This window comes from Mobula hypostoma, chromosome 13 (assembly GCF_963921235.1).
Source record: "Mobula hypostoma chromosome 13, sMobHyp1.1, whole genome shotgun sequence".
Lineage (NCBI taxonomy): Eukaryota > Metazoa > Chordata > Chondrichthyes > Myliobatiformes > Myliobatidae > Mobula > Mobula hypostoma.
Genome location: NC_086109.1, coordinates 53276150 through 53299707, shown reverse-complemented (window position 1 = coordinate 53299707; position 23558 = coordinate 53276150). Strand labels below are relative to the sequence as shown.

Sequence of the window (23558 nt, the reverse complement as noted above, 5' to 3'; positions counted from 1 at the left end):
TCATAATTAATCCAAGGTTTCCGGTTAGGGAATACCCTGATCATTTTGCGAGACACACAGGTTCATTACCCAATATCAGATCAACTACAGTCTCTCCTCTTGTAAGCTTATCTACATATTGTGTCAGGAAACCTTCCTGAACACACCTAACAAACTCTACCCCATCTAAACCCCTCACTCTAGGGAGATGCCAATCAATATTTGGGAAATTAAAATCTCAGACCACGACATTATTATTGCATCTTTCCAGAATCTGTCTTCCTATCTGCTCCTCGATGTCCATATTACTATTGGGTGGTCTATAAAAAACACCCAGTAGAGTTATTAACCCCTTGCTGTTCCTAACTTCCACCGACAGAGACTTAGTAGATAATCCCTATATGACTTCCTCCTTTTCTGCAGCCGTGATACTATTTCTGATCAGCAGTGCCACGCCCCCACCTCTTTTGCCTCCCTCCCTGTTCTTTCTGAAACACCTAAAGCCTGGCACACTACGTAGCTATTCCTGCCCCTAAACCATCCAAGTCTCTGTAATAGCCCCAACATCATAGCTCCAAATACTGATCCATGCTCTAAATTCATCTGCTTTGTTCATGATACTCCTTGCATTAAAATAGACACATCTCAAACCATCAATCTGAGCATATCCCTTCTCTATCACCTTCTATCCTCCTTCTCACACTGTCTACAAGCTTTCTCAATTAGTAAGCCAACGGCCCTTTCCTCTGTCTCTTCAGTTTGGTTCCCACCCCCCCAGCAATTCTAATTTAAACTCTCCCCAGTAGTTTAGCAAACTTCCCTGCCAGGACATTGGTCCCCCTTGGATTCAAGTGGAACCCATCCTTTTTGCACAGGTCACGCCTGCCTCAAAAGAGGTCCCAATGATCCAGAAATCTGAATCCCTGCCCCCTGCTCCAATCCCTCAGCCACGCATTTATCCTCCACCTCACTCTATTCCTATACTACTGTCGCATGGCACAAGCAGTAATCCAGAGACTCTGCTTTGAGGTCCTGCTTCTCAACTTCCTTCCTAACTCCCTGTAGTCTGTTCTCAGGACCTCCTTCCTTTTCCTACCTATGTTGTTGGTACCAATATATACCACGACCTCTAGCTGTTCACCTTCCCACTTCAGGATGTCGTGGACGCGATCAGAAACATCCTGGACCCTGGCACCTGGGAGGCAAACTACCATCCACGTTTCTTTCCTGTGTCCACAGAATCGCCTGTCTGACCCCCTAACTATAGAGTCGCCTATCACTGCTGCCATCCTCTTCCTTTCCCTACCCTTCTGAGCCACAGGGCTAGATTCTGTGCCAGAGGTGCGGCCACTGTTGCTTCCCCCAAGTAAGTCGTACCCCCCCCAACAGTACTCAAACAGGAGTAAAGGGGGACAGCCACAGGCGTATCCTTGCCCTTCTCTCTCCTGACTGTTACCCACTTATCTGTCTCCCCAGGCCTTGAAGTGACTACCTGCCTATAGCAACTCTCTATCACCTCCTCACCTCCTCACTTTCCCTGACCAGACAAAGGTCATCGAGCTGCATCTCCAGTTCCCTAACGTGGTCTCTACGGAGCTGCAGCTCGATGTACCTGGCGCAGATGTGGCTGTCCGGGAGGCTGGGAGTCTCCTGGATATCCCACATCTGACACCCAGTACAGAAGCATGAGATTGGGCTGTGGAGCATAGTATGCATAGTAAGGACTGAAAAGGGTAATTGATTCATTATTGCCTGCTTTGCACCACCTGCTAATATGTTTTATCATCTAGTCTCCACTGTCCCTTCCATATTCCATTTATCACACACATGATAGAAATATACAGTCTATTCATGACAGAAAGATATCAGAATCATTTTTTGGTCGTTAAAATTGAACAGTATGGCATTACATTCTGCTCATGCACAATATAAAATTACCTTTATTGTGGCCAGTACAACCTCCATTATTGCACATTGGCGTGGACTGAGACTTTTCACCTCTTCCCGAATCACATGTTCCTAATTGAGGTATAGTAAAGGAAAACATGTTCAAATAATATGTTTCAAAATAATATGATCAAAAGAATTATCAATTTACTAGAGAATTAAATAACTAACTATAATATCACAAACAAGAGAAAATCTGCAGATGATGGAAATCCAAGCAACACACACAAAATGCTGGAGGAACTCAGCAGGCCAGTCAGCATCTATGGAAAAAAGTACAGTCGACGTTTTGGGCCAAAACATAGATGCTATATGCATAAATTTTGTGTGCGTAACTAACTATAACATTACTGTTACTGGCCACTAGTATATCAGGTAACCAATCAATGTTTACCTCTTAAGGAGCTTGACAGCATTTATTAAGAGCCAAGTATGACTTGAGATTCAGTGTTAGAAAGTGAAACAACACAGAAACAAGTCTCTTGGCTCAACTTGTACACGCTGACCAAGCTGCCTACCAGAGTTACATAATCATAAAATCTGTTGGAGTACTTCTTTATCTTATCTGACAAGGATAACTCATGTTCCTTCTTTGTACTTAAATTTTAGCATCCTTTATATTCCTCAATGACCCTGCTTATATATCATATTTTTCTTGAACATAGCCTCAAAATTATTCGACCAAGTTTCTTTAATCCTGTCCAGTCTTGCCATTCACTGTAACAGGAACATGTTTACCCTGAATTCTTCTTATCTCACTTTCAAAAGCCCCCCACTTGCCAGGTATCCCTTACCTAGAAACAGTCTCTTCCAATTAACAATTGCATGATCCTGTTTAATGCCATCAAAATTAGCCTTGCCTCAATTTAGGGTTTCAACATGTGTACCAGTGCTGCCTTTTTCCATATCTGATTTAAACCCAAGGTGCTCCCCCATTGACAGTCACTTGCTTTGCCTCATTTCCCAACACAAGGTTGAGTGTTGCCCCTTCTATAGTAGGATCATCTATATATTGCTTCCCTGGACACACTGTTCTTACTGAGCAGTATCACAATTTCTATCCTTTTTTACCTCCACAGCTATCATAGTTGTAAGTAGGAACTTTGAGGTCTTTGACAAGATGATGAGTGTGAGTGATGGAGACAGAACTGTGGATGTTGTCTACATGGAGTTTAGTAATGTATTTGACAAGGTCCCCATGGGAGGCTCATCCAGAAGATTAAGATGCACGGGATCAATGGTGAAATGGTCATTTGGACACAGAACTGGCTTGCCCATAGAAGACAGAGGGTAGTGGTCAAAGAGACTTACTATAGCTGGAGGTCTGTGATTAGTGGTATTCAACAGGGATCTGTACTGGGACCTCTGCTGTTTGTGATATACTGTATATATGTGACTGGATGAAAATATAGAAAGGTGGATTATCAAGTTTGCAGATGATACAAAGACTGGCGGTTTTGTGGATAACATAGATGACTGGCAAAGAATACAGCAGAATATAGATTAGCTGCATATGGAGATGGAGAAATAGCAGCTGGAGTTTAATCCAGCGAATTGGGAGGTGTTGCATTTTGGTAGGTCAAATGTTAAGAAACAGTACACTGTTAATGTCGTGACCTTAACATTGTTGAAGAGCAGAGGGATGTTGGGGTCCAAGTTCATAGTTCCCTGAAAATGGCTACACAGGTTGATAGGGTGGTTAGGGTTTATTAGTCGAGGCAGAGTCCAAAAGTCAGGAAGTTGTGTTGCAGTTTTATAAAACTCTAGTTAGGCTGCATCTGGCATATTGCATGTAACTTTGGTCACTCCATTATAGGAAGGATGTTGAGGCTTTAGAGAGGGTACAGAAGAGATTTACCAGGATGCTGCCTGGTTTAGAGGGCATGTGCTGTAACGAGAGGCTGGATAAACTTGGGTTGTTTTCTCTGGAGTGCCAGAGGCTGAGGGGAGATCTGATAGAGGTTTAATTTATGAGAGGCATAGATAGGGTAGACAGACAGTATCTATTTCCCAGGGTTGTAATGTCTCATGCCGAAGGGTATGCATTTAATGTGAGGGGGTCGTTTTAAAGGAGATATGAGGGGCAAGTTTTTTTATATACAGAGAGTGTTTAGTGCCTGGAATGCACTACCTGGGCTAATGGTAGAGGCAGATACATTATGGACTTCCAAGAGAGGTTTAGATAGGCACATGAATGGGAGGAAAATGAAAGGATATGTGCTGTACTGTTCAATGTTTGATGTTCCAACTGTAGCCCAGGACATTAAGCTGCCAGTCCTACCCACCCCTTAAACATGTTTCTGTAATAGTTAACATATCGTGATTCCATGAGCAACTCAATGCCCTGAGCTTACTTACCTCATCTCTCAGTTTTTTTTTCATTAAAATAAATACAGTTTAGCCTGTTCAGCCTAATGGACTTTATCATTTTAACTTCTATATTTGTTTCCATTTTCCAACCAACATGTTACGCTCCGACTTTAAGCCCCTTATTCTCCTCCCAGCTTTGCTTAAACACATTTTCCAGTATCACTTTCAGAGAAAGCAGGTGCACATATATACATATACTTACAATATAAAAGGAATGTTAGAGGTACTCAACTGAACCTTAGTTACTCATCTATACTTATTTACAATTTAGCTTAGCTTAACACATTCTATATAACTAGACTAGAATTATTTTGTGTGTTAAACAGACTACAACAGATATTTAAACTGATTTTAGTATTTCTTTGATTCCAGTTCTGTTTCAAGATGTGCATTCTGTATTAGTTCAAGCTTTCCTACATCATTCAGAATTACAAAAATGTTCTTTTCACTGTCCTTAAAATAACTGCTTTTCTATAAAAACATAAATACAGTAAGTGGACCCTGTTCTGGTAATCTAAATGTTTTGTCTGAATTCTGGGGAATGCATCCTTTGAACACTTCACCGTTTCTATCTTCAAAGTCATATTTATTTGCTGTAATTCAAGATAAAACGTATTTTGACAGGGGCATTTAAAATTATAATTAACAATGCCCATCCACATCACTTTAAAAGAATCATGTTGATGAGCCATGTTCAGTTTAGTGAATCCTTGGAATTGTTGAGATCTACAGTGTAGTTAGTTGAGGAATTGATAGTTGATGTGATGTATGTGTCTGGATATTAAGAGCAGACCAGTTAGGAATAACTATAAAGGTCTTGAATCACACCCAATACATTCATATTGATACCTTCAGCCTTGATAGTTGGCCCAAGTCCTTCGCTGCACTTAATATCATTTGCGCTCCCTAGAAAAAAACAAGATTAAAATGGAGCAGTGAGTGTAAAACTGTAGATATCAAAGAAAAGCTGTTCAATAACAGTGTTTATGTGGAGAAAAGAATTTAATGATGAGTTTGTAGAATGTGACCTTTCTAAGACAAACAACAGATAGACTAAAATTCTGAACAAGCAAAAATAATGGATACCGTATTAACTGATGGCATGCATGCAGCAATCAAAGTTTTTCCTGCGTTACTAGGACAAAATCCAGAAAACAAATTCAACCACATTATATTGACTAAAAAAACTGCTACTTAAAATCAGTATTTTCCATAGAATAATAGTATATGTGTGAACCATGATAAGTCAAAAGGGAATCTCTTCTCAGTTTACGAGGTGCTTTGCCTTTGTTATCAAGGGGGAAAAATTAGTAATATAAACAGAAAAGCACTTCAGATCTACTGAAAAACTCAAAGTTAACCTTGTTTCCCCTCCACAAATGCTGCCTCGCTACCTGAGTATTTCCACCATTTGCAGCATTTTGCATTCAAAACATTTCCCTGTTGTACTTTAAGCTGGACAATTGAACCACTGTGAGATGATTTTACATTGGCTGTCGTGATAACTTCATCACGTGTGATGTCTTTAGACAGAAGGTTGTATAACATGGCAGTGGTCCACATATTCTGTGTACAGTAATAAATTGTGTATTCACATTAAAAAGAGAGCTTTAATATAAAATTAGGTTATTAACAATTATATACTAACTGCTGTATTCAATCAGCAACTGAGTGCCAGACTAAGGCCAGTACGTTCAGTATTTTAATTCCAGCATATCCACTTGCCCATGCATTCTTCTCAGATTGATGCTTATGCCATGTTCTCTTCTGTCAAGTAAAAGTTAAGGTGGCACAGTGCTTACACAAAGTTTGTCCTCAGACAATTATATTCAAGAAGGGAAACGAGGATCAGTATGATGCTCAGTAAAGACTCATGTCAATTGAAGATCAAGTTGTGGAGATAGTTTGGACAGTGGTACTTCATTGCGTCATTAGTGCTTGTTTTCATTCCTCAGAGATCTAACTTGGGTTTCTTCACTTCGCATATCACAGATCACCCCTCAGCAGTATCTTCCAAGAACAGTTTCCGATGACACCTTTCTTAACCTGCTGAGATAAATGCTGCCTCACTTTAGCACACTCTCTCTCAGCCCTACCATTTTCACTAAGTTATTAGACTATATTTCCATTAATCAATACTAACTCAACAGAAAACTCCTCCAGTTAAATATGAGAAATATTGTAGTCTTTATTTTCAGTTCCTGCCATGGATCCAACCCAACCCTTCCAAATCAACATCTCCAGTTTATCTGGTATTGAAATTCTCATCCACACAATTGCTATATCTAGAGTCGATAATTCAAAATTCAAATTACATTTATTATCAAATAACCTTGAGAGTCAGAATTATTATCACTGGCATGTGACATGAAAATTGTTAACTTAGCAGCAGCAGTTCAATGTAATACATAATCTAGCAGAGAAAAAAAAATAAATAAAATTTTTTAAAAATAAGTAAATCAATTACAAATATTGAATAGATTTAAAAAACCTGCAAGAACAATTCTGTATATTCAAAAAGTGAGGTAGTGTCCAAATATTGAAGAAGGAAGAGCAGTAGACATAGTGTATATGGATTTCAGCAAGGCATTTGATAAGGTACCCCATGTAAGGCTTATTGAGAAAGTAAGGAGACATGGGATCCAAGGGGACATTGCTTTGTGGATCCAGATCTGGCTTGCCCACAGAAGGCAAAGAATAGTTGTAGATAGGTCATATTCTGCATGGAGGTCGGTCACCAGTGGAGTGCCTCAGTTCTGGGACCCTTACTCTTCGTGATTTTTATAAATGATCTGGATAAGTAAGTGGAGTGATGAGTTAGTAAGTTTGCTGATGACACAAAGGTTGGAGGTGTTGTGGATAGTATGGAGGGCTGTCAGAGGTTACAGCGGGACATTGATAGGATGCAAAATTGGACCGAGAAGTGGCAGATGGAGTTCAACCCAGATAAGTGTGAAGTAGTTTTGTTAGGTCAAATATGATGGCAGAATATAGTATTAATGGTAAGACTCTTGGCAGTGTGAAGGATCAGAGGGATCTTGGGGTCCGAGTCCATAGGACACTCAAAGCAGCTGTGCAGATTGACTCTTTGGTTAAGAAGGTATACGGTGTATTGGCCTTCATCAATCGTGGATTTGAATCAATCGAGAGGTAATGTTGCAGCTATATAGGACCCTGGTCAGGCCCCACTTGGAGTACTGTGCTCAGTTCTGGTCGCCTCACTATAGGAAGGATGTGGAAGCCATAGAAAGGGTGCAAAGGAGATTTACAAGGATGTTGCCTGGAATGGGGAGCATGCCTTATGAGAATAGGTTGAGTGAACTCAGCCTTTTCTCCTTGGAGCGATTGAGGATGAGAGGTGACCTGATAAAGGTGTATAAGATGATGAGAGGCATTGATCGTGTGGATATTCAGAGGCCTTTTTCCAGGATTGAAATGATTGCCACAAGAGGACACAGTTTTAAGGTGCTGGGGAGTAGGTACAGAGGAGATGTCAGGGGTAAGTTTTTTACTCAGAGAGTGGTGAGTGCGTGGCATGGGCTGCTGGCAACGGTGGTGAAGGCGGATAAGAGACTTTTGGATAGGTACATGGACCTTAGAAAAATAGAGGGCTATATGTAACCCTAGTAATTTCTAAGGTAGCGATATGTTCAGCCAAAGGGCCTGTATTATGCTGTAGGTTTTCTATGTTTCTATATTTCACTGTCCATTTAGGAAGCGGATGCCAGAGGGGAAGAAACTGTTCTTGAATCGCTGAGTGTGTGTCTTCAGGCTTCTGTACCTCCTACTTGATGGCAGCAGTGAGAAAAGGGAGTGCCCTGGGTGCTGGAGGTCCTTAATAATGGATGCTGCCTTTCTGAGACACTGCTCCCTAAAGATGTCCTGGGTACTTGTAGGTTAGCACCTAAGATGGAGCTGACTAGAATTACAACCTTCTGCCACTTCTTCTGGTCCTTTTTTTCCCATTAAGTGCAATCTTGAACAATAGCCAGATCCAAAATGCTGTTCAAGTCAACTAGTTCCCAAAGAGAACTCTGATAGGCCAATCAGATGGTTCACTGCTGCTCAGTGATAGAACACAAAAAAATCATATGTACAATTAAGAAACATTCAAAAAATAGTAGGAATACTGGAGTCATGATGATCATGATGTATTCTGCTGGAGAGAGACATTTATACACATGCTGTCCTCCATAATTCAAAGAGATTGAAGGATTAATTTGCAGGGGGACAAAACGTGGCAGGAGCCCCGTGCAGCAGCCCCTCCATACCAGACAGTGATGCAGCCTGTCAGAATGCTCTCCACTGTACAACTATAGAAATTTTAGACTGTTGACATGCCAAATCTCTTCAAACTCCTAATAATGTATAGCCCACAGGCAACCACAAGATACCCAAAATGAACCCATAAAAAAAGAATTCTAAACAATCTTAAATGTTCTCCCAAGTTTCATCTTCTGTAAACTTGAGACAGCACTGTAGGGTAGCATTTAGTGTAATACTATTACAGATCCAGTGACCTGCGTTCAATTCCCACTGCTGTCTGTAAGCAGTTTGTACGTTCTCCCTGTGATTGCATGGGTTTCTACTGGGGGCTCCAGTTTTCTCGCATATTCCAAAGACACAAGGGTTAGTACATTCGTTGGTCACATGGGTGTAATTGGGTGTTGTGGGCTCATTGGGCTGCAATGGCTTTTTACCGTGCTGTATCTCTAAATAAAAAAAAATAGAATTGACTGACCCCTCCCCATTCACATCTTTGATTTATCTGGTATCAAACTCTCATCCACACAATTGCTACATCTCAAACCAATAATTCCTCCTAGGTCTCATCTTCTATAAACTCAAGGTCATCCTGAACACTGCCGCTCGTGGCCTAGTTCCGCTCGTGGCCTAGTTCCGCTCGTCCAACACCCCTGTCTTCAGTAACTGAAACTAGCAGTAAATGAACAAAACCTAGATTTTAAATCTGTCATCATTCTTTTCAAAGTCTACCTTGCTCTGATTCCCACCACCAGGGCCCCCTGACCCCAATTTTTTTGATACCCTTCAGCCCCACTATCCCCAACAGTGATGGCGAAAAGTAAACTCAAAGTGGTATCCAAATAACACTTGTCAAAGAGGGACAACATCTGTGCTTTCATCCAAATGTATTAATCATGAAATTTGCAGTATATGTCTAATATAAGGGCATGGGTTTCACTCTCTGTGACATTTGAAACAGATGACTGATAATTAATCTGGTTCAGTGTGGCTCAACTCCTGGTTTCAAGAAGTTTTGTTTTCATTTCAAGTTGACAAGTAAGCAAAATATTTGTTTACTTATGATACAACAGACTCAAGTGCAGGGAATACTTCAATAACTTAAAGAATATACTGCGAGGTTCCAGTAGAAACTGTGAAGTTAAAAGGATGGGCACATCTAGATAAAGTCGAAATCAAAGCTGGAAAAATCAATATGTAAAGTTAGGGAAATGGGACAGTAAGCTCATTAGATCTGCACTGAGAGGGCGACACAGGAGTTGTGATCTGATTCAATGACAACACTTAGTAAAACCTGAAGGGCACTTCAGCCATGGGCAAGAATGGGAAAGTTTAAAACTATTTGAGGAGAGAAATAACGTACTGTATTTTTGTCTTCTATATGTGAACTATAAAAAACATCACAGAGAGCCTTTGAGTAAAATATAGCATGATTGAAGTGAAGTGGCAAGTTGGAAGAAATTCCCAAAGGTTTAATTGGCCACTACTCTGAGCATTTTTCATGTCTGCAGAACTAAAATTTGAAGGGCAAGATAAATTGCTGCAGATTTATGCATTGCTGCAATGGGACATCGAGAGAGTACATAATTCCAACTCCAACCTGCTAATAACAATTGAGAGAAAAGTTTTGCCACTAATGGGTGGATTTGAGATAGTTCCTGGCAGTTCCCAGCCCCAGGAGACCCAAGGCCAATGTGCTTCTAGTTCACCTGCCATACACACAGGGACATGCAGACAGCCTTTGTGCCTCTGATGTTGGAATTACACTAGGGCCATCAGAGTGAATGGCATGTTTGACTGAATACAATGATTGGCATTATTCAACCAGAAATGCTTATTAGGAGGTTGGGGTGATTTATGTAATCCAATTTCCAGCAAAGTTTTTATCTCTGGACGATAAAGAGAAGTTTGTGCACTCCCACCTGAATTACACTATATAGCTCTACTGAGCAGAACATGATGAACCTCACTCATAAAATACGTTTACAGAGTATACTATACCTTGGTAGTGCAGGGTACTATTCTAGTAATGAAGGTCTGTCACTATACTGGCACTTGTTTCAGCATCACAAGGCATGAAACTGAAGTTACTGAAAGGGTGCTGCATGACTTCAGTAACCTTCGGGAGTACAAGGTAACATATGGCTGCATTTTTCAGTCAGTTAGAGCACAATGAATGTAATTCCATTTGTCCAAGTAGTTTTAAGGCTCAGTCACTAATTATATAGTTTTGAAAAATAGATCTGGAATCACAGAGCAAAGGTGAGACCTCTGGAGTTTAGGAACATGCTATTTTGTTCAAGCCATAGCCAGTAACTATATCAAACATGGAGACCTTTGGCTTTAATATCTGTGAATTACTTGCACAGTAGACTAACTATTATAAATAATTACAAAATTCTACTGCACAACTCTAACAAAAATGGTAGATTGTACTGAAAGTCAATATAGAGTGGAATGACAGTATCCTTTAGGAAATCCAACTTGTTTGTTCTACAATATACTTCTGGCACAAACCATCCTCCTGAATACGATGTTAACCAGAGTGCTACACCTTAACTTCATCTATAGTCTGATTTCACATTGGTCTGAAAAATACTCACAGATCAACTAGCTTTGATTAAAATGACTTTCCCTGAAACTGTACTGGTTAAAGGTTCAATACAAAATGCATTATTTCTCCACACTTTGATCTCAATACCAAATTTCCTGAAGATCACTGTCACAGTTACTCTCAGGCTCTGTGTCTGTGCTCCTAATCTCCGTTCAAACCCAGATTGTTGCTCACTGCTGCTTTAGAAATGACACCCTAACTCCACAGAAAAGGAAAAGACTTGACCTAATTTTTCCTCAGCCACGTCAGATCGAGCAGTAACTGGGATATTCCTGAATAGCAAGCTTCCCTAAAGTGCAAGCCCACAAGAAGTGTACTTCCTGACATAAAAAGCTGGCAATTCCTCCCAGTAATCCCTAGTAGTGGAATGGAGGCACCCCACAAGCATTCCTCCTCTGGATACTAACCTGTGCAGCTCTTCTGATTCTTGGCACTTTGTGAGCCTGCCTCAGCATTGCAGCATCTGTTTGTTTGGTAGCAATAGCCCTCTCTAGCTGGCAGTGTGCTGCCTGACCTGTGATATTTCTTCAAAAAGGTTGACTGTTAACATTACAGCTGGAAAGATTTTTGACAGACCAGCAAATTACGCTATGCTGTGTTATAAGAATGCTTATTCTGTCAAACTTTCTTCTAAGAACTTTAAACAACTTAGAACAAAAACAATACTAGAAGTTTTTGCTCCAAATTCTGCAGCTGCCATCTCCTTTGTCTTCAGTTATTTGCAGGAGTCAGCACAAGGCGGGACTGAGCTGGAAAATGAGTCAGCATTAACCAGTTACTGATCTGACAGGAGTCATTACTAACCAGTTACTGACTCCATACATGAGTGATTACAAACCAGTTACTGACCGGTACATGAGTCAGCACAAGGTACTGTCTTGCTCCTTGATACCTGCTCTTTGGTAGGTTTCGGTAGATAAGCAAATGAAGACTGGTTAGCAAACAACAGGAATTCTGCAAATGCTGGAAATTCAAGCAACACACATAAAAGTTGCTGGTGAATGCAGCAGGCCAGGCAGCATCTCTAGGAAGAGGTGCAGTTGACGTTTCAGGCCGAGACCCTTCATCAGGACTAACTGAAGGAAGAGTGAGTAAGGGATTTGAAAGTTGGAGGGGGAGGGGGAGATCCAAAATGATAGGAGAAGACAGGAGGGGGAGGGATGGAGCCAAGAGCTGGACAGGTGATAGGCAAAAGGGATACGAGAGGATCATGGCACAGGAGGTCCGGGAAGAAAGACAAGGCGGGACGGGGGGGGGGGGAGAACCCAGAGGATGGGCAAGGGGTATATTCAGTGGGACAGAGGGAGAAAAAGGAGAGTGAGAGAAAGAATGTGTGTATAAAAATAAGTAACCGACGGGGTATGAGGGGGAGGTGGGGCATTAGCGGAAGTTAGAGAAGTCAATGTTCATGCCATCAGGTTGGAGGCTACCCAGACGGAATATAAGGTGTTGTTCCTCCAACCTGAGTGTGGCTTCATCTTTACAGTAGAGGAGGCCGTGGATAGACATGTCTGAATGGGAATGGGATGTGGAATTAAAATGTGTGGCCACTGGGAGATCCTGCTTTCTCTGGCTAGCACTTTGATTTATCAGTGTTTGATACAGGGAACAATTTATAAGAGCTAAAATAATTCATTTGCTGAATGTTAAAGGTGCTATCATGTTACAATGTTTTAATTATGAATGGGAATTAGATAAAAGAAACATCCAAAGAAATGTAGTGCAAGAAATTCATACTGATAATAAACATTTAGCAAATGAATTTGGCTACCAGTCTTCACATCTGAAAATGTGCATTTAATTTGGCGTGCAGCTCTGAACAATGAGTTCCTAAAAGCTGTGAATCGCAGTCCAGCCAATGCTGATTAAAATTCATTTGGATGCCTGTAGTGTGGATGCAAATCAAGAGGTGTGAAGATTGTATGTAGTTTCAAAGAAAGCATTATTCCTATATTATAAATATGGAGTTCTCCTTTGATGTTTAGCACATAAAATATAGAGCCCTATCTTGGGTCAGCAGATCTTTCCACCGAAAGCATCTCCATATGATGCCTGCTGTACCTTGTTTCATCGAATAAAGAAGCTGCTTTGTTTCTACCAGTGATTTCATTCACACAACATTATTTGGTGTCAGAAGTGGGATACCTTTGTGACGCATCATGTGGCCAGCAATCTTGGGCAGTCTAAGTGGGTGAGTATTTAAAAAAAAATGCTCGGGTCGGTGGTACACAGGAACACGAGGAATCATGAACACAGGGAACTGAACTGGTAGAGATAAATGTGGTATGTGTACATGTGCATGTGTGTTTTTCTAAGAGAGGAAACTTTGTGTGTTAGTTTGATGAGACGGAATCACCAACTGCAAAGGGTGGTTATCGACAGTTCTGATCGGCAGAGTGGAGATGTGTATACTCGTTCGGGGAGCTGCATTTTAGTGTACATGCTTTGCGAGTGTGATGCAAGGCAGTACAGCAGGCACCATGAGTTCAGGTTCTGAAAAGTGGCAGATTGTAGGGTACATACTCAGCAGTTTTACGTATGTGCTATTTAAGTGGTATCCATCATTTATATTTTGTGTAGTGTGGGAGTTGGTGTGGAGATATTTCAGGGAGGGGTTTTACCCAGATATATCTGCCAGGATGGCACCCATTGAGTGCAGCCAACATCAGGTTAAGAACCCTAACGATCCGAGCCAGCCTTTGACCTTGATTACGGCCATTCATAAGCCCTTCACCCCAGGGAAGAAACAGCATTTTGTCGGAGTTGCCCTCACTTAAAGTCGCATGTGGGAATTTGGAATTCTGGCGCAAGAAATTCTGTTGAATTTCACCAGATGTATACCTAAAGCTATACACACGTTGGTAAAAATGAAGTGCGCAAGCAATATGTGGGACAGGATGGCCCAGGGGGTGCGGGATGGTACCTGGGCAACTACTGGGCATACCAGCCATGAAGAAAGATATCGCTCTTTTAAAGGGGAGGAGAGGCAGCAATTGGGGGGAAGTGAGATAACTGGGGAACGATAACAACAATGATTCAAAAAGCTGATGAGACAGGCATGGATTATGCAGAACAAGAATATCAAGCGTGTGGGGAGTATTCTTGAGGGTGAGGGTGTGAGGTTGGAGCTCAGGAGGACGATGGCACCTAACGGCAACTCCTTTGCTTGCATCTTCGGAAGCAGCTCTATTTTTATTTTTGATATCTCTTTTTTCCCCCTTTCAGGGTTCTTTTGAAGACCCTGACCTGGAATTACATGCTAACTTCAGTTCTTTGTGGGAATGGGACCCACTCTCCAGGTCTCACGACTGGCCGTTGTTCGATATACCAAGGACGCCTGGGATATTAACGCTTCTTCGGTGTTTCAGGATTTCGTGGCTCTGGAGGCAGGCAGACACGAGATCAGTACCTCTGCAGGAAATCGGTGTGTCATGGGAGATGGAAGATCGAAAGCAGCCAGCAGGTTGTGGCACAGAGACCCGAGTTCTTTGGGGACAGAGTTTGGAAAAAGCAACGCAACAGACTTTTAAAATCATAAATCAGTGAGTTGTTTGTTATGTCTCCCCTCTTGCTATGAAAGGAGACACCTTTTTTTTCCTTATTAGGGAGAGAGAGAGCCTGTGGTATGTTGAATACCAGGTGAACAAGTAGTCTTTGGGGTACTGCAAGTCTGTGTCTTTATTGATGCTTTGCTGCACGCTTGAGTGTTTGGTGGGGGGGGGCGCCGATTCGTTTTTTTCTGGTGGGGGAGGGGGAGGATCGTTGTTTTGCTGCTGCTTACGTGTGGGAGGGGGGAGCCAGGGGTTGGGCCTTTGGGGTTCTAACATTTAACTGTCATTCATTCTTTGGGGCACTTTGTTTTCATGGATGGTTGTGAAGAAAAAGAATTTCAGGATGTATATTATATACATTTCTCTGATGTAAATGTACCTATTGAAACCTTGAAACCTTTGGAACCTTATTCAGGGTTGGATAATCTGGTGGGGGGGGGGGAGAACAACCAAGTCTTTAAGAAAATGATGAAGGAAGGCCTGAGCTCAGCCCACCAGGAAGATTTAGGGATAATGGGGGGGGGGCGACCTACTCTGCGATAGTTTCTTGGGCTAGTGAGATAGGCCAAAGAAAGTGCAAGAGAAATCGTAAAGTGGCTACAGTGGATGCAGCTGCTGCGATGTCCCAGAATGTTTGTTTTGTTTGCCGGCGACCAGGGCATGAAGCGAGGAATTGCTGGAATAGACGTGGGAGGGTAAAGGAGTTGATATACTATAGGTGTGGCCTGTTGGGACATGGTTGGAGGCAGTGTCCGAAAAAAGGATATCAGCTATATTAGTATGGTTGTGTTTCTTTTCTCAGTACAAATCCTAGAATTACCCTCACTTAATGGCTTATAAACTATGCAGCAATAATCTAGAATTTGATGCCTATTTATAGGTGCTAGATTTAAACTGAATTTCCCTTCAGTGTGCAATTTATAGAAATAAAACAAGAATTAACCAGAAGGACAAATAATAAGGAATTAAAGTATCACTCCTATATAGCCCACAAACACATGCACAGAAACACACATAAACATGCACTTATTCTGAATCCTGAGGTGGATAAACATGATTCAAAAAAAATCAGTTAGATCCAGATGGATTTAAATAGAGATAAACAGGGAAATTCTAGAGGATGTTCCCTATATAATGCTTAGAAGTTTTTCAATTACTTCAGTTCCCTTATGCATCCTCAGAATGTCTGAAACTTTCGATGCTATGAGACAGTGCTCTCTGATCCTGCACTTATGCTAACGTCATGGAAGCAGCTTGAACCATGTTTGTGCTTCTAGCTCCCTATGTAGTAAGTTCCTAGTTCAGTGCTGTTGCCATGGAAAAGGGTAGTAATTCCCCACCTCTTAAGTTCACTCGTGTATCTGTTAATTTCAGAGCAAGACTGGCAGGAACTTGGAATTGATATCCTACTGACCTTTTGTTCAGAGATTCTGAGTGTTATGCAACCCAGGAAAATAGAAAGAGAGAAAAAATATTGCTGGAGTATCTATTGATTTTCTAATCTCGGTGTGGGAAACGAAGGGGTGAGGAAGGATGGGGGGAGAAGTGGGAAAGGAAGAGCAGTAGGTGGAAGGAATAGGGGAGTGGTGTAAAAGAGAAGGAAAATGGGATGGTTTCTGGTATTTCTTTTCAATATGCTTTATCAGTCTTTTCTCCTCTCTGTACAAGTTCTGAAATTACTTCTTTCCCACCCATGCTCCTCTAATTTATGATTATTTTAACCTTGTTCTTTGCTAGAGAAGAAATAATTGGCTACCACTGCAACATTATATAAATAATAAGCAAATAAGCAGATTCCTCTTTCTGCAAACCTTACACTGGTTCAGTGACCAACAGAGCTGATGGTCTCAATCATACAGAAATAACAGCATAACTTGATGAATTGCAGACCATCCTGAATCATATTTCATAACCCAATCACACGAATGAAATTCACAACTTCAAACAGATGAGATAGAAACATAGAAAATAGGTGCAGGAGTAGGCCATTCGCCCTTCGAGCCTGCACCGCCATTCAGTATGATCATGGCTGATCATCCAACTCAGAACCCTGTACCAGCCTTCCCTCCATACCCTCTGATCCCTTTAGCCACAAGGGCCATATCTAACTCCCTCTAAATATAGCCAATAAACTGGCCTCAGCTGTTTCCTGTGGCAGAGAATTCCACAGATTCACTACTCTCTGTGTGAAGAAGTTTTTCCTAATCTCGGTCCTAAAAAGCTTCCCCTTTATCCTCAAACTGAGATTCTATACAATCTAGGCTATAACAACATGTGCTCAAAACAGCTTCTATTACAACGTTAAAAGGAATGTTCATTTCTTTGGATACTTATCTATGAATAAGATTACCAAATTGGCAACAATTGTGTAGGGCAGAATTATTCAAAAGAATCATATCCTCCTATGAGACTAACAAAAAATACAGGGAGAAGAAAAGCTTCTAACTGGCACCAAAGAAAGGAGATTTATGCTTCATGTTAATCATGTGGTTCACAGACAAATGTGAAACAGGAGACTGTTTTGGATACTGGAGGCATCAAACCAGGACTCTTGAAATTTTGCACAAAGAAAGAAATGGAACATTAAGTTAGCCTGTGCAAAAAAATAACTGGGCAAGGACGGGACATTTAAAATGGAATCACTCAATTACCAGCTCCATTCCTGATTCCCGATTAAAAAGCCTGATTTTCTAATATAGTAGGCAGCAAAGTGGGTTCCTCCTACAGGCCTTCACTGCTGTAGAAAATTAAAAAGATAGATAGATAAATAGCTAGATAGATACTTTATTGATCCCAAAGGAAATTACAGTGTCACAGTAGCATTACAAGTGCATAGATATACAAATATTAGAAGAAAGAATAAAAAAAATTACCTCAAACAGTCTAACATAAGGGGGGGCATTATTTCCCTGGCTGTAGGTTGACTCATTATACAGCCAGGGGTAAGAATGACCTCATATAGCCTTTTTGGAGCAGTGCAGTTATCTTAGTTGATTAGTAAAAGTGTTCCTCTGTTCAGCCAGGGTGGAATGCAGAGGGTGAGAAACATTGTCCAGAATTGCCAAGATTTTCTGTACAGTTTTTAGATCTACCACAGCCTTCAGTATGTCCAGTTTGAGCCCTATAACAGAGCCAGCCTTTCTAATCAGTTTATTGAGCCTTTTGGCATCCCCCGTGTTGATGCCATTGCTCCAGCACACCACCCCACAAAAGACTGTACTGCTAATAAAAGACTAGTAGAACATGTGAAGGACCTCAGTCTCCTCAGAAAGTAGAGGCGACTCTGGCCCTTCTTGTACATGGCCTCTGTGTTGGTGCTCCACTCAAGTCTGTCATCCAGGTGTACCTCCAGGTACTTGTAGGTCCTCACCACATCTACATCCTCACCATCAATAGTAACAGGGAGCAGTGCAGGCTTAGTCTTCCTAAGGTCCATCACCATCTCCTTTGTCTTACTGATGTTGATCTGCAGATGATTCAGCTTGCACCATTTGACAAAGTCTCCACCAGAGCCCTGTATTCACCCTCCAAGCCTCCCTTTATACACCAACAGTCATCAAATAATTTCCCCTTTCTCTGGAGCACTTATTTTCTCAGGCACTATCTGGCACGATCTCTGCTTCCACATTAATATACACACACAAACAAACACACACATGCGGTTCAGTCACTGTATACCAAACCTTCTGGGAATGCAGTAAATCAAGACAAATACCTGCCATCCAACCACTAGTCTCATCCCACAACAATCCTGACTAGACCATCTGATCTTCCGACACCGCTGACTTCCCAATTCATGCAACTCTCCAATCCCCTGTAAAACAATTGGCCAGTACTCCTCCCTCTGCCAAGACCTCGATGCTCTGACTGACCCAAACAGCTAACTCCTCTCCCTCATCTCAGTTTAGACACAATCCGAGTGCCCCACACACGAAGTATGCTTTGGCGAGAACAGACGTAGGCTAAAGGTGCTGAGTCACTTGGTATAATTTACTTGATTGTAAAGCATAAATAAAGCATAAGCTTGAGAAGTTTGAGGCAAATGTATAACAAACTTGAGGAAAAGAGGCTGTGTAACTGTCCCGAGGTGAATGTGAAACTCAAAGGTTTCAGAAAGAAGGCACAGGTAAGCTTTTTTTGTTGACAGTAAATCTTTAATCTGTGATTCAGTGTAGGCAGTGGAATGCTCCTCTTATAAGATGTGGGACTTCAGGATAACTCAGTCTCCCTGATGACTATATCTGCAGTAAATGCACCCAACTTCAGCTCATAACAGACCAGGTTAAGGAACTGGAGCTGGAGTTGGATGCACTCATAACCATCTGAGAGGCTGAAAAGCTCATAGGTGAAACTTTTACTGAGCTGGTCACACCCAGAGTGCAGGCTTCATATAGAAGATGGCTGAACACCAGGAGAAGGGGAATAAGCAGTTAGTGCAGGGTTCCCTGTAGCCATTCCCCTCAGAAAAAGTATGTGCCTTGGGATACTGCTGGGGGGAGGGAATGACCAATCAGGTCACAATGGCAGCAGCCAGGCCAGTGGCACTGTGGCTGGCTCTGAGGCTCAACATGGCAAAAAAGAGAAGGGCAAATGAGGAAAAGCAATAGTGATAGGAGACTCAATAGTTAGGAGGATGGACAGGAAATTTTGTGGCCATGAAAGAGTTGCCAAAATGGCATGTTGACTTCCAGGTGTTAGGACCCAAGATGTCTCAGAGCAGCTGCTGAATATTCTGAAGGGGGCGAAGGTGAGCAGCCAGAGGTTGTGGTGCACATTGACAAATGTCAAAGGTAGAAAAAGGATAGAGGTCCTGTACAGTGAGTATAGGGAGTTAGGAAAGAGGCGGAAGAGCAGGTCCTCCAAGGTAGTCATTTCTGAATTACTTCCAGTGCCATGAGCTAGTCAGGGCAGGACTAGGATGATAGCACAGATGAAGGGTGGCTGACTAATTGGTGCAAGGGACTGAATTTCAGTTTCTTGGATCATTGGAACCACTTCTGGGGCAGGAGTGACCTGTACAAGAGGGACGGAGTTGCACCTGAATTGGAGGGAACCAATAGGGTGGCTGAGAGGTTCGCTACAGCTACTTGGTAAGGTTTAAAATAGTTAGGCATTAGAATGAGAACCAGAGCACTAGGTCAGAAAGTGGTAAGATGGAGAGGAAGTTAGATATCAGGGCCAGCAGCAACAGGCAGGAGTAAAGTAAAAGGTGCAATGAGACGGATAGGTTGAAGTGTGTGTATTTTAATGTTAGAAACATTATCAGTGAAGGTGATGAACTTAGAACATGGATTGGTACATGGAACTACGAGATCGTGGCCATTACAGAAACTTGACTAAGTGAAGGACAGGAATGGGTGCATAATGTCCCAAGGTTTCGGTGTTTATAAAAGATAGAGGGTGAGGTAAAAGGGGGGGGGGGAAGTTGCACTATTAATCAGGGACAATATCAGAGCTGCACTATAAAGGGACATAATGGAGCACTTGTTCACTGAGCCAATATAAATAGAACTCCAAACTAGGAAAGTTGCAATCATTCTGATGGGATTGTACTACAGACGCCCCGAAATCCACTGGCACATTGAGGAACACATATGCAAGCGGATTCAGGAAAGGTGCAAAAGCAATTGGGTTGTTGTCATGGGGGACTTCAACTTACCTAATATAAATTGAGACCTTCTTAATGTAAGAGGTTTAGATGGAGCTGAATTTGTTACGTGCACCCAGGAGGTTTCTGAAATCAATATGTAGATAGTTCAACAGTAGGAGGAGCTGAATTAGACCTGTTGTTGTGTAAAGAGCCTAGCCAGGTGACTGATCTTTCAGCAGATGAGCAGTTAGGGAACAGCGACTATAAACTCTTAAGTTTTAAGATAATTATAGATAATGATAAGTATAGACCTTGAGGGAAGGTATTAAATTGGAGCAGGGCAAATTACAAGAGCATTAGGGAGGAATGAGGGAGAGTTAATGGGGAACAACTGTTTTTGGCAAGTTCACGTCCAATATGAGGAGGGTGTTTAAAGACCAACTGCACAGTTTACAGGACAGGTAAGTTCTAGTCAGAAAGTAAGGACAATGGTGGCAAAGTAAAAGAACCTTGGACGTCGAGAAAGGTGATGAATTTAGTCAAGCAGAAAAAGGAAAAGTATGTAAAGCTTAGGAGGCTAGAATCAAAAAGAGCTCTTGATAGTTATAAAGAAGCTAGAAAAGAACTCAGGAAGTGAATTAGGAAAGCTAGGAGAGGCAATGAAAAGCCCTTGGCAAGTAGGATTAAAGAGGCATTCTATAAATACATCAAGAACAAACGGATGAGTAGGAAGATAATCGGACCACTCAGGACCAAGGGGGAATATTTGTTTGAATGTGAAGGATTTAGTGAGGTCTTTAATGAATACTTTACATCAGTAAAGTAGGAGGAGAAGGATGCAGAGGATAGGGAGATCAGTGCCGAGTATATTAATATGCAAGGGCATTTCAAGGTAAAAGAGGAGATAGTATTGGGTCTCTTAAAGAGTATTAAGGTGAATAAATCCCCAGGGCCTGATGAGATATACCCCAGGTTATTGAGAGCTGCAAGGGATAAGTTTGCTGGGGCCAATATCTTTGTATCCTCTGCAGCCATAGACAAGGCCTTGGAGGACTAGCAAGTAGCTAATGTTGTTCCATTACTCAAGGAGGGAATCCTGGAAACTATAGACTGCTGAGTCTCACATCAGTGGTAGGGAAGTTACTGGACAGAATTCTTAGGGTTAGGATTTATGAACATTTGGAAACCCATGGCCTAATTAGGGAGAGCCAGCATGGCTTTCTGTTGGGCAAATCATGACTTACTAACTTGATTGAGCTTTTCGATGAGGTGATGAGGGTAGCTTATGAAAATAGAGCTGTAAATGTTGTCTACGTGGATTTTAGTGAGGTGTCTGACAAGATCCCTAATGGGAAGGTTATCTAGAAGATTAAGGTGCATGGGTCGATGGTGAATTGGTCATTTCAATTCAGAACTGGCTTGCCCATAGAGGACAGAAGGTAGTGGTCAAATAAACTTAATATAGCTGGGGGTCTGTGAATAGTACTGTCCTATACTGGGACCTCTGCTGATGATGTATATAAATAATCTGAATGAAAATGGAGATGGGTAGGTTAGTAATTTTGGAGATGACATAAAGATTAATGGTGTTGTGGATGGCATAGAAGACTGGTAGATAATACAGTGGGATATAGATCAATTGGTAGATATGGGCAGAGAAATTTCAGATGGAGTTTAACAGAGACAGATGTGAAAAGTTGCACCTTGGTAGGTCAAATGTAAAGAAACTGTACAGTATACTGTTAAGGGCAACACCCTGAACAGTGTTTGTGATAGGGTTATCTTGGAGTCCAAGTTCATAGTACCCTGAAAGAGACTGCACAGGTTGATAGGGGTTAGGAAGACATAGGGCATGCTTACCTTTATTAGTTGAGGCATTGAGTGTAAAAGTCAGGAAGTTATGTTGCAGCTTTATAAAACACCAGATAGGCCACATCTGGAGATTTGCAAACAGTTCTGGTCGTCTCCTTATAAGAAGGATGTCTACAGTACAGGTCAGGATACATGGATCACAGTACAAGTAGGCATACATTGTACAGGTGGGGGTGCACAGATTTGTATTCGTATTTGTATTTTATTTCGTATATCCAAGGAATAAAAATCTTTACGTTGCATCTCCATCGCAATATACAAGCAATAAAGAGAGGAAATGTGGGAGGATATTGCCCAAACACCAAGATTGGGCGTTAGGAAGGAAGCTGAGAAGCAGGACCTCCAGGGTAGTAATCTTGGGATTGCTACCTGTGCCACGTGCTAGCGAGGGCAAGAATAGTAGGATCAGGCAGATGAATGCGTGGCTGAGAGACTGGTGCAGGGGGCAGGGCTTCAGATTCTTGGATCATTAGGATCTCTTCTGGGGGAAGTATGACCTGTTCAAAATGGACAGGTTATACATGAACCTGAAGGGGACCAATATCCTGGCGGGAAAGTTTAATAGAGCTGTTAGGAAGGGTTTAAACTAATTTGGCAGGGGGATGGGAACCAGAATGATAGAGCGGAAGAAGGGGAAAAACAGAAATAAATCTAAGATAGTGAGCAATAAAGATGTCAGGAAAGACGGGCCGGTGATGGGGCAAATTTGTTGCCATTGGGATGAGTTGCAGTGCAATATAGTTGCAGTGAGATCAAAGCGAGAAGTACCAAATACTGGTCTTGTTATACTTAAGTGCACGCAGCATAAGGAATAAGGTGGGTGATCTTGTCGTACAGCTACAGATTGGCAGGTTTGATATTGTGGCCATCACTGAGACGTGGCTAAAGGATGCATGTCTCTGGGAGCTGAACGTCCAAGGATACACGGTGTATCGGAAGGATAGGAAGGTAGGCAGAGGGGGAGGCGTGGCTTTATTGGTAAGAAATGATATTAAATCATTAGAAAGAGGTGATATAGGATTGGAAGGTGCAGAATCTTTATGGGTTGAGCTAAGAAATCGCAGGGGTAAGAGGGCCCTGATGGCAGTTATTTATAGGCCTCCAAACAGCTGCAGTGATGTGGACTACAAATTACAACAGGAAATAGAAAAGGCTTGTCAGAAGGGCAGTGTTATGATAATTATGGGGGATTTTAACATGCCAGTGGATTGTGAAAATCAGGTTGTTGAGCCCACTAGGGGATCGGCTGTACTGGATTGAGTATTGTGTAATGAACCGGAGGTGATTAGAGAGATTGAGGTGAAGGAATCCTTAGGAGGCAGTGACCATAACATGATTGAGTTCACTGTGAAATTTGAAAAGGAGAAGCTGA

At 41.8% G+C, this 23558-nt stretch overlaps 2 protein-coding genes across 8 annotated transcripts in view; one reads left to right on the top strand and one right to left on the bottom strand.

Moving 5' to 3' along the window:
- The window catches only part of LOC134355592 (protein unc-13 homolog A-like), a 1022883-nt gene that overhangs the window by 63764 nt on the left and 935561 nt on the right, over nucleotides 1-23558 (bottom strand). For all 4 annotated transcript variants that reach the window (XM_063065696.1, XM_063065695.1, XM_063065693.1 and 1 more), the window contains 2 exons: nucleotides 5146-5202; nucleotides 1918-1998 (listed from right to left, as the gene is read on the bottom strand). In XM_063065696.1, coding sequence (XP_062921766.1) covers nucleotides 1918-1998; nucleotides 5146-5202 — 138 coding nt within the window. The remainder of the gene's footprint in view (nucleotides 1-1917; nucleotides 1999-5145; nucleotides 5203-23558) is intronic.
- The window catches only part of LOC134355594 (uncharacterized), a 66891-nt gene continuing 55371 nt past the window's right edge, over nucleotides 12039-23558 (top strand). For 3 of the 4 annotated variants that reach the window (XR_010020132.1, XR_010020133.1, XR_010020131.1), the window contains exon 1: nucleotides 12520-14715. Coding sequence is in view for 1 of the 4 variants with exons in the window: in XM_063065705.1 (XP_062921775.1) it covers nucleotides 13333-13364; nucleotides 14542-14715 (206 nt within the window). In the remaining 3 variants the exon portion in view is untranslated. Of the gene's footprint in view, nucleotides 12261-12519; nucleotides 14716-23558 lie in introns of those variants that run through there. The other variant, XM_063065705.1, reaches the window with a different exon arrangement.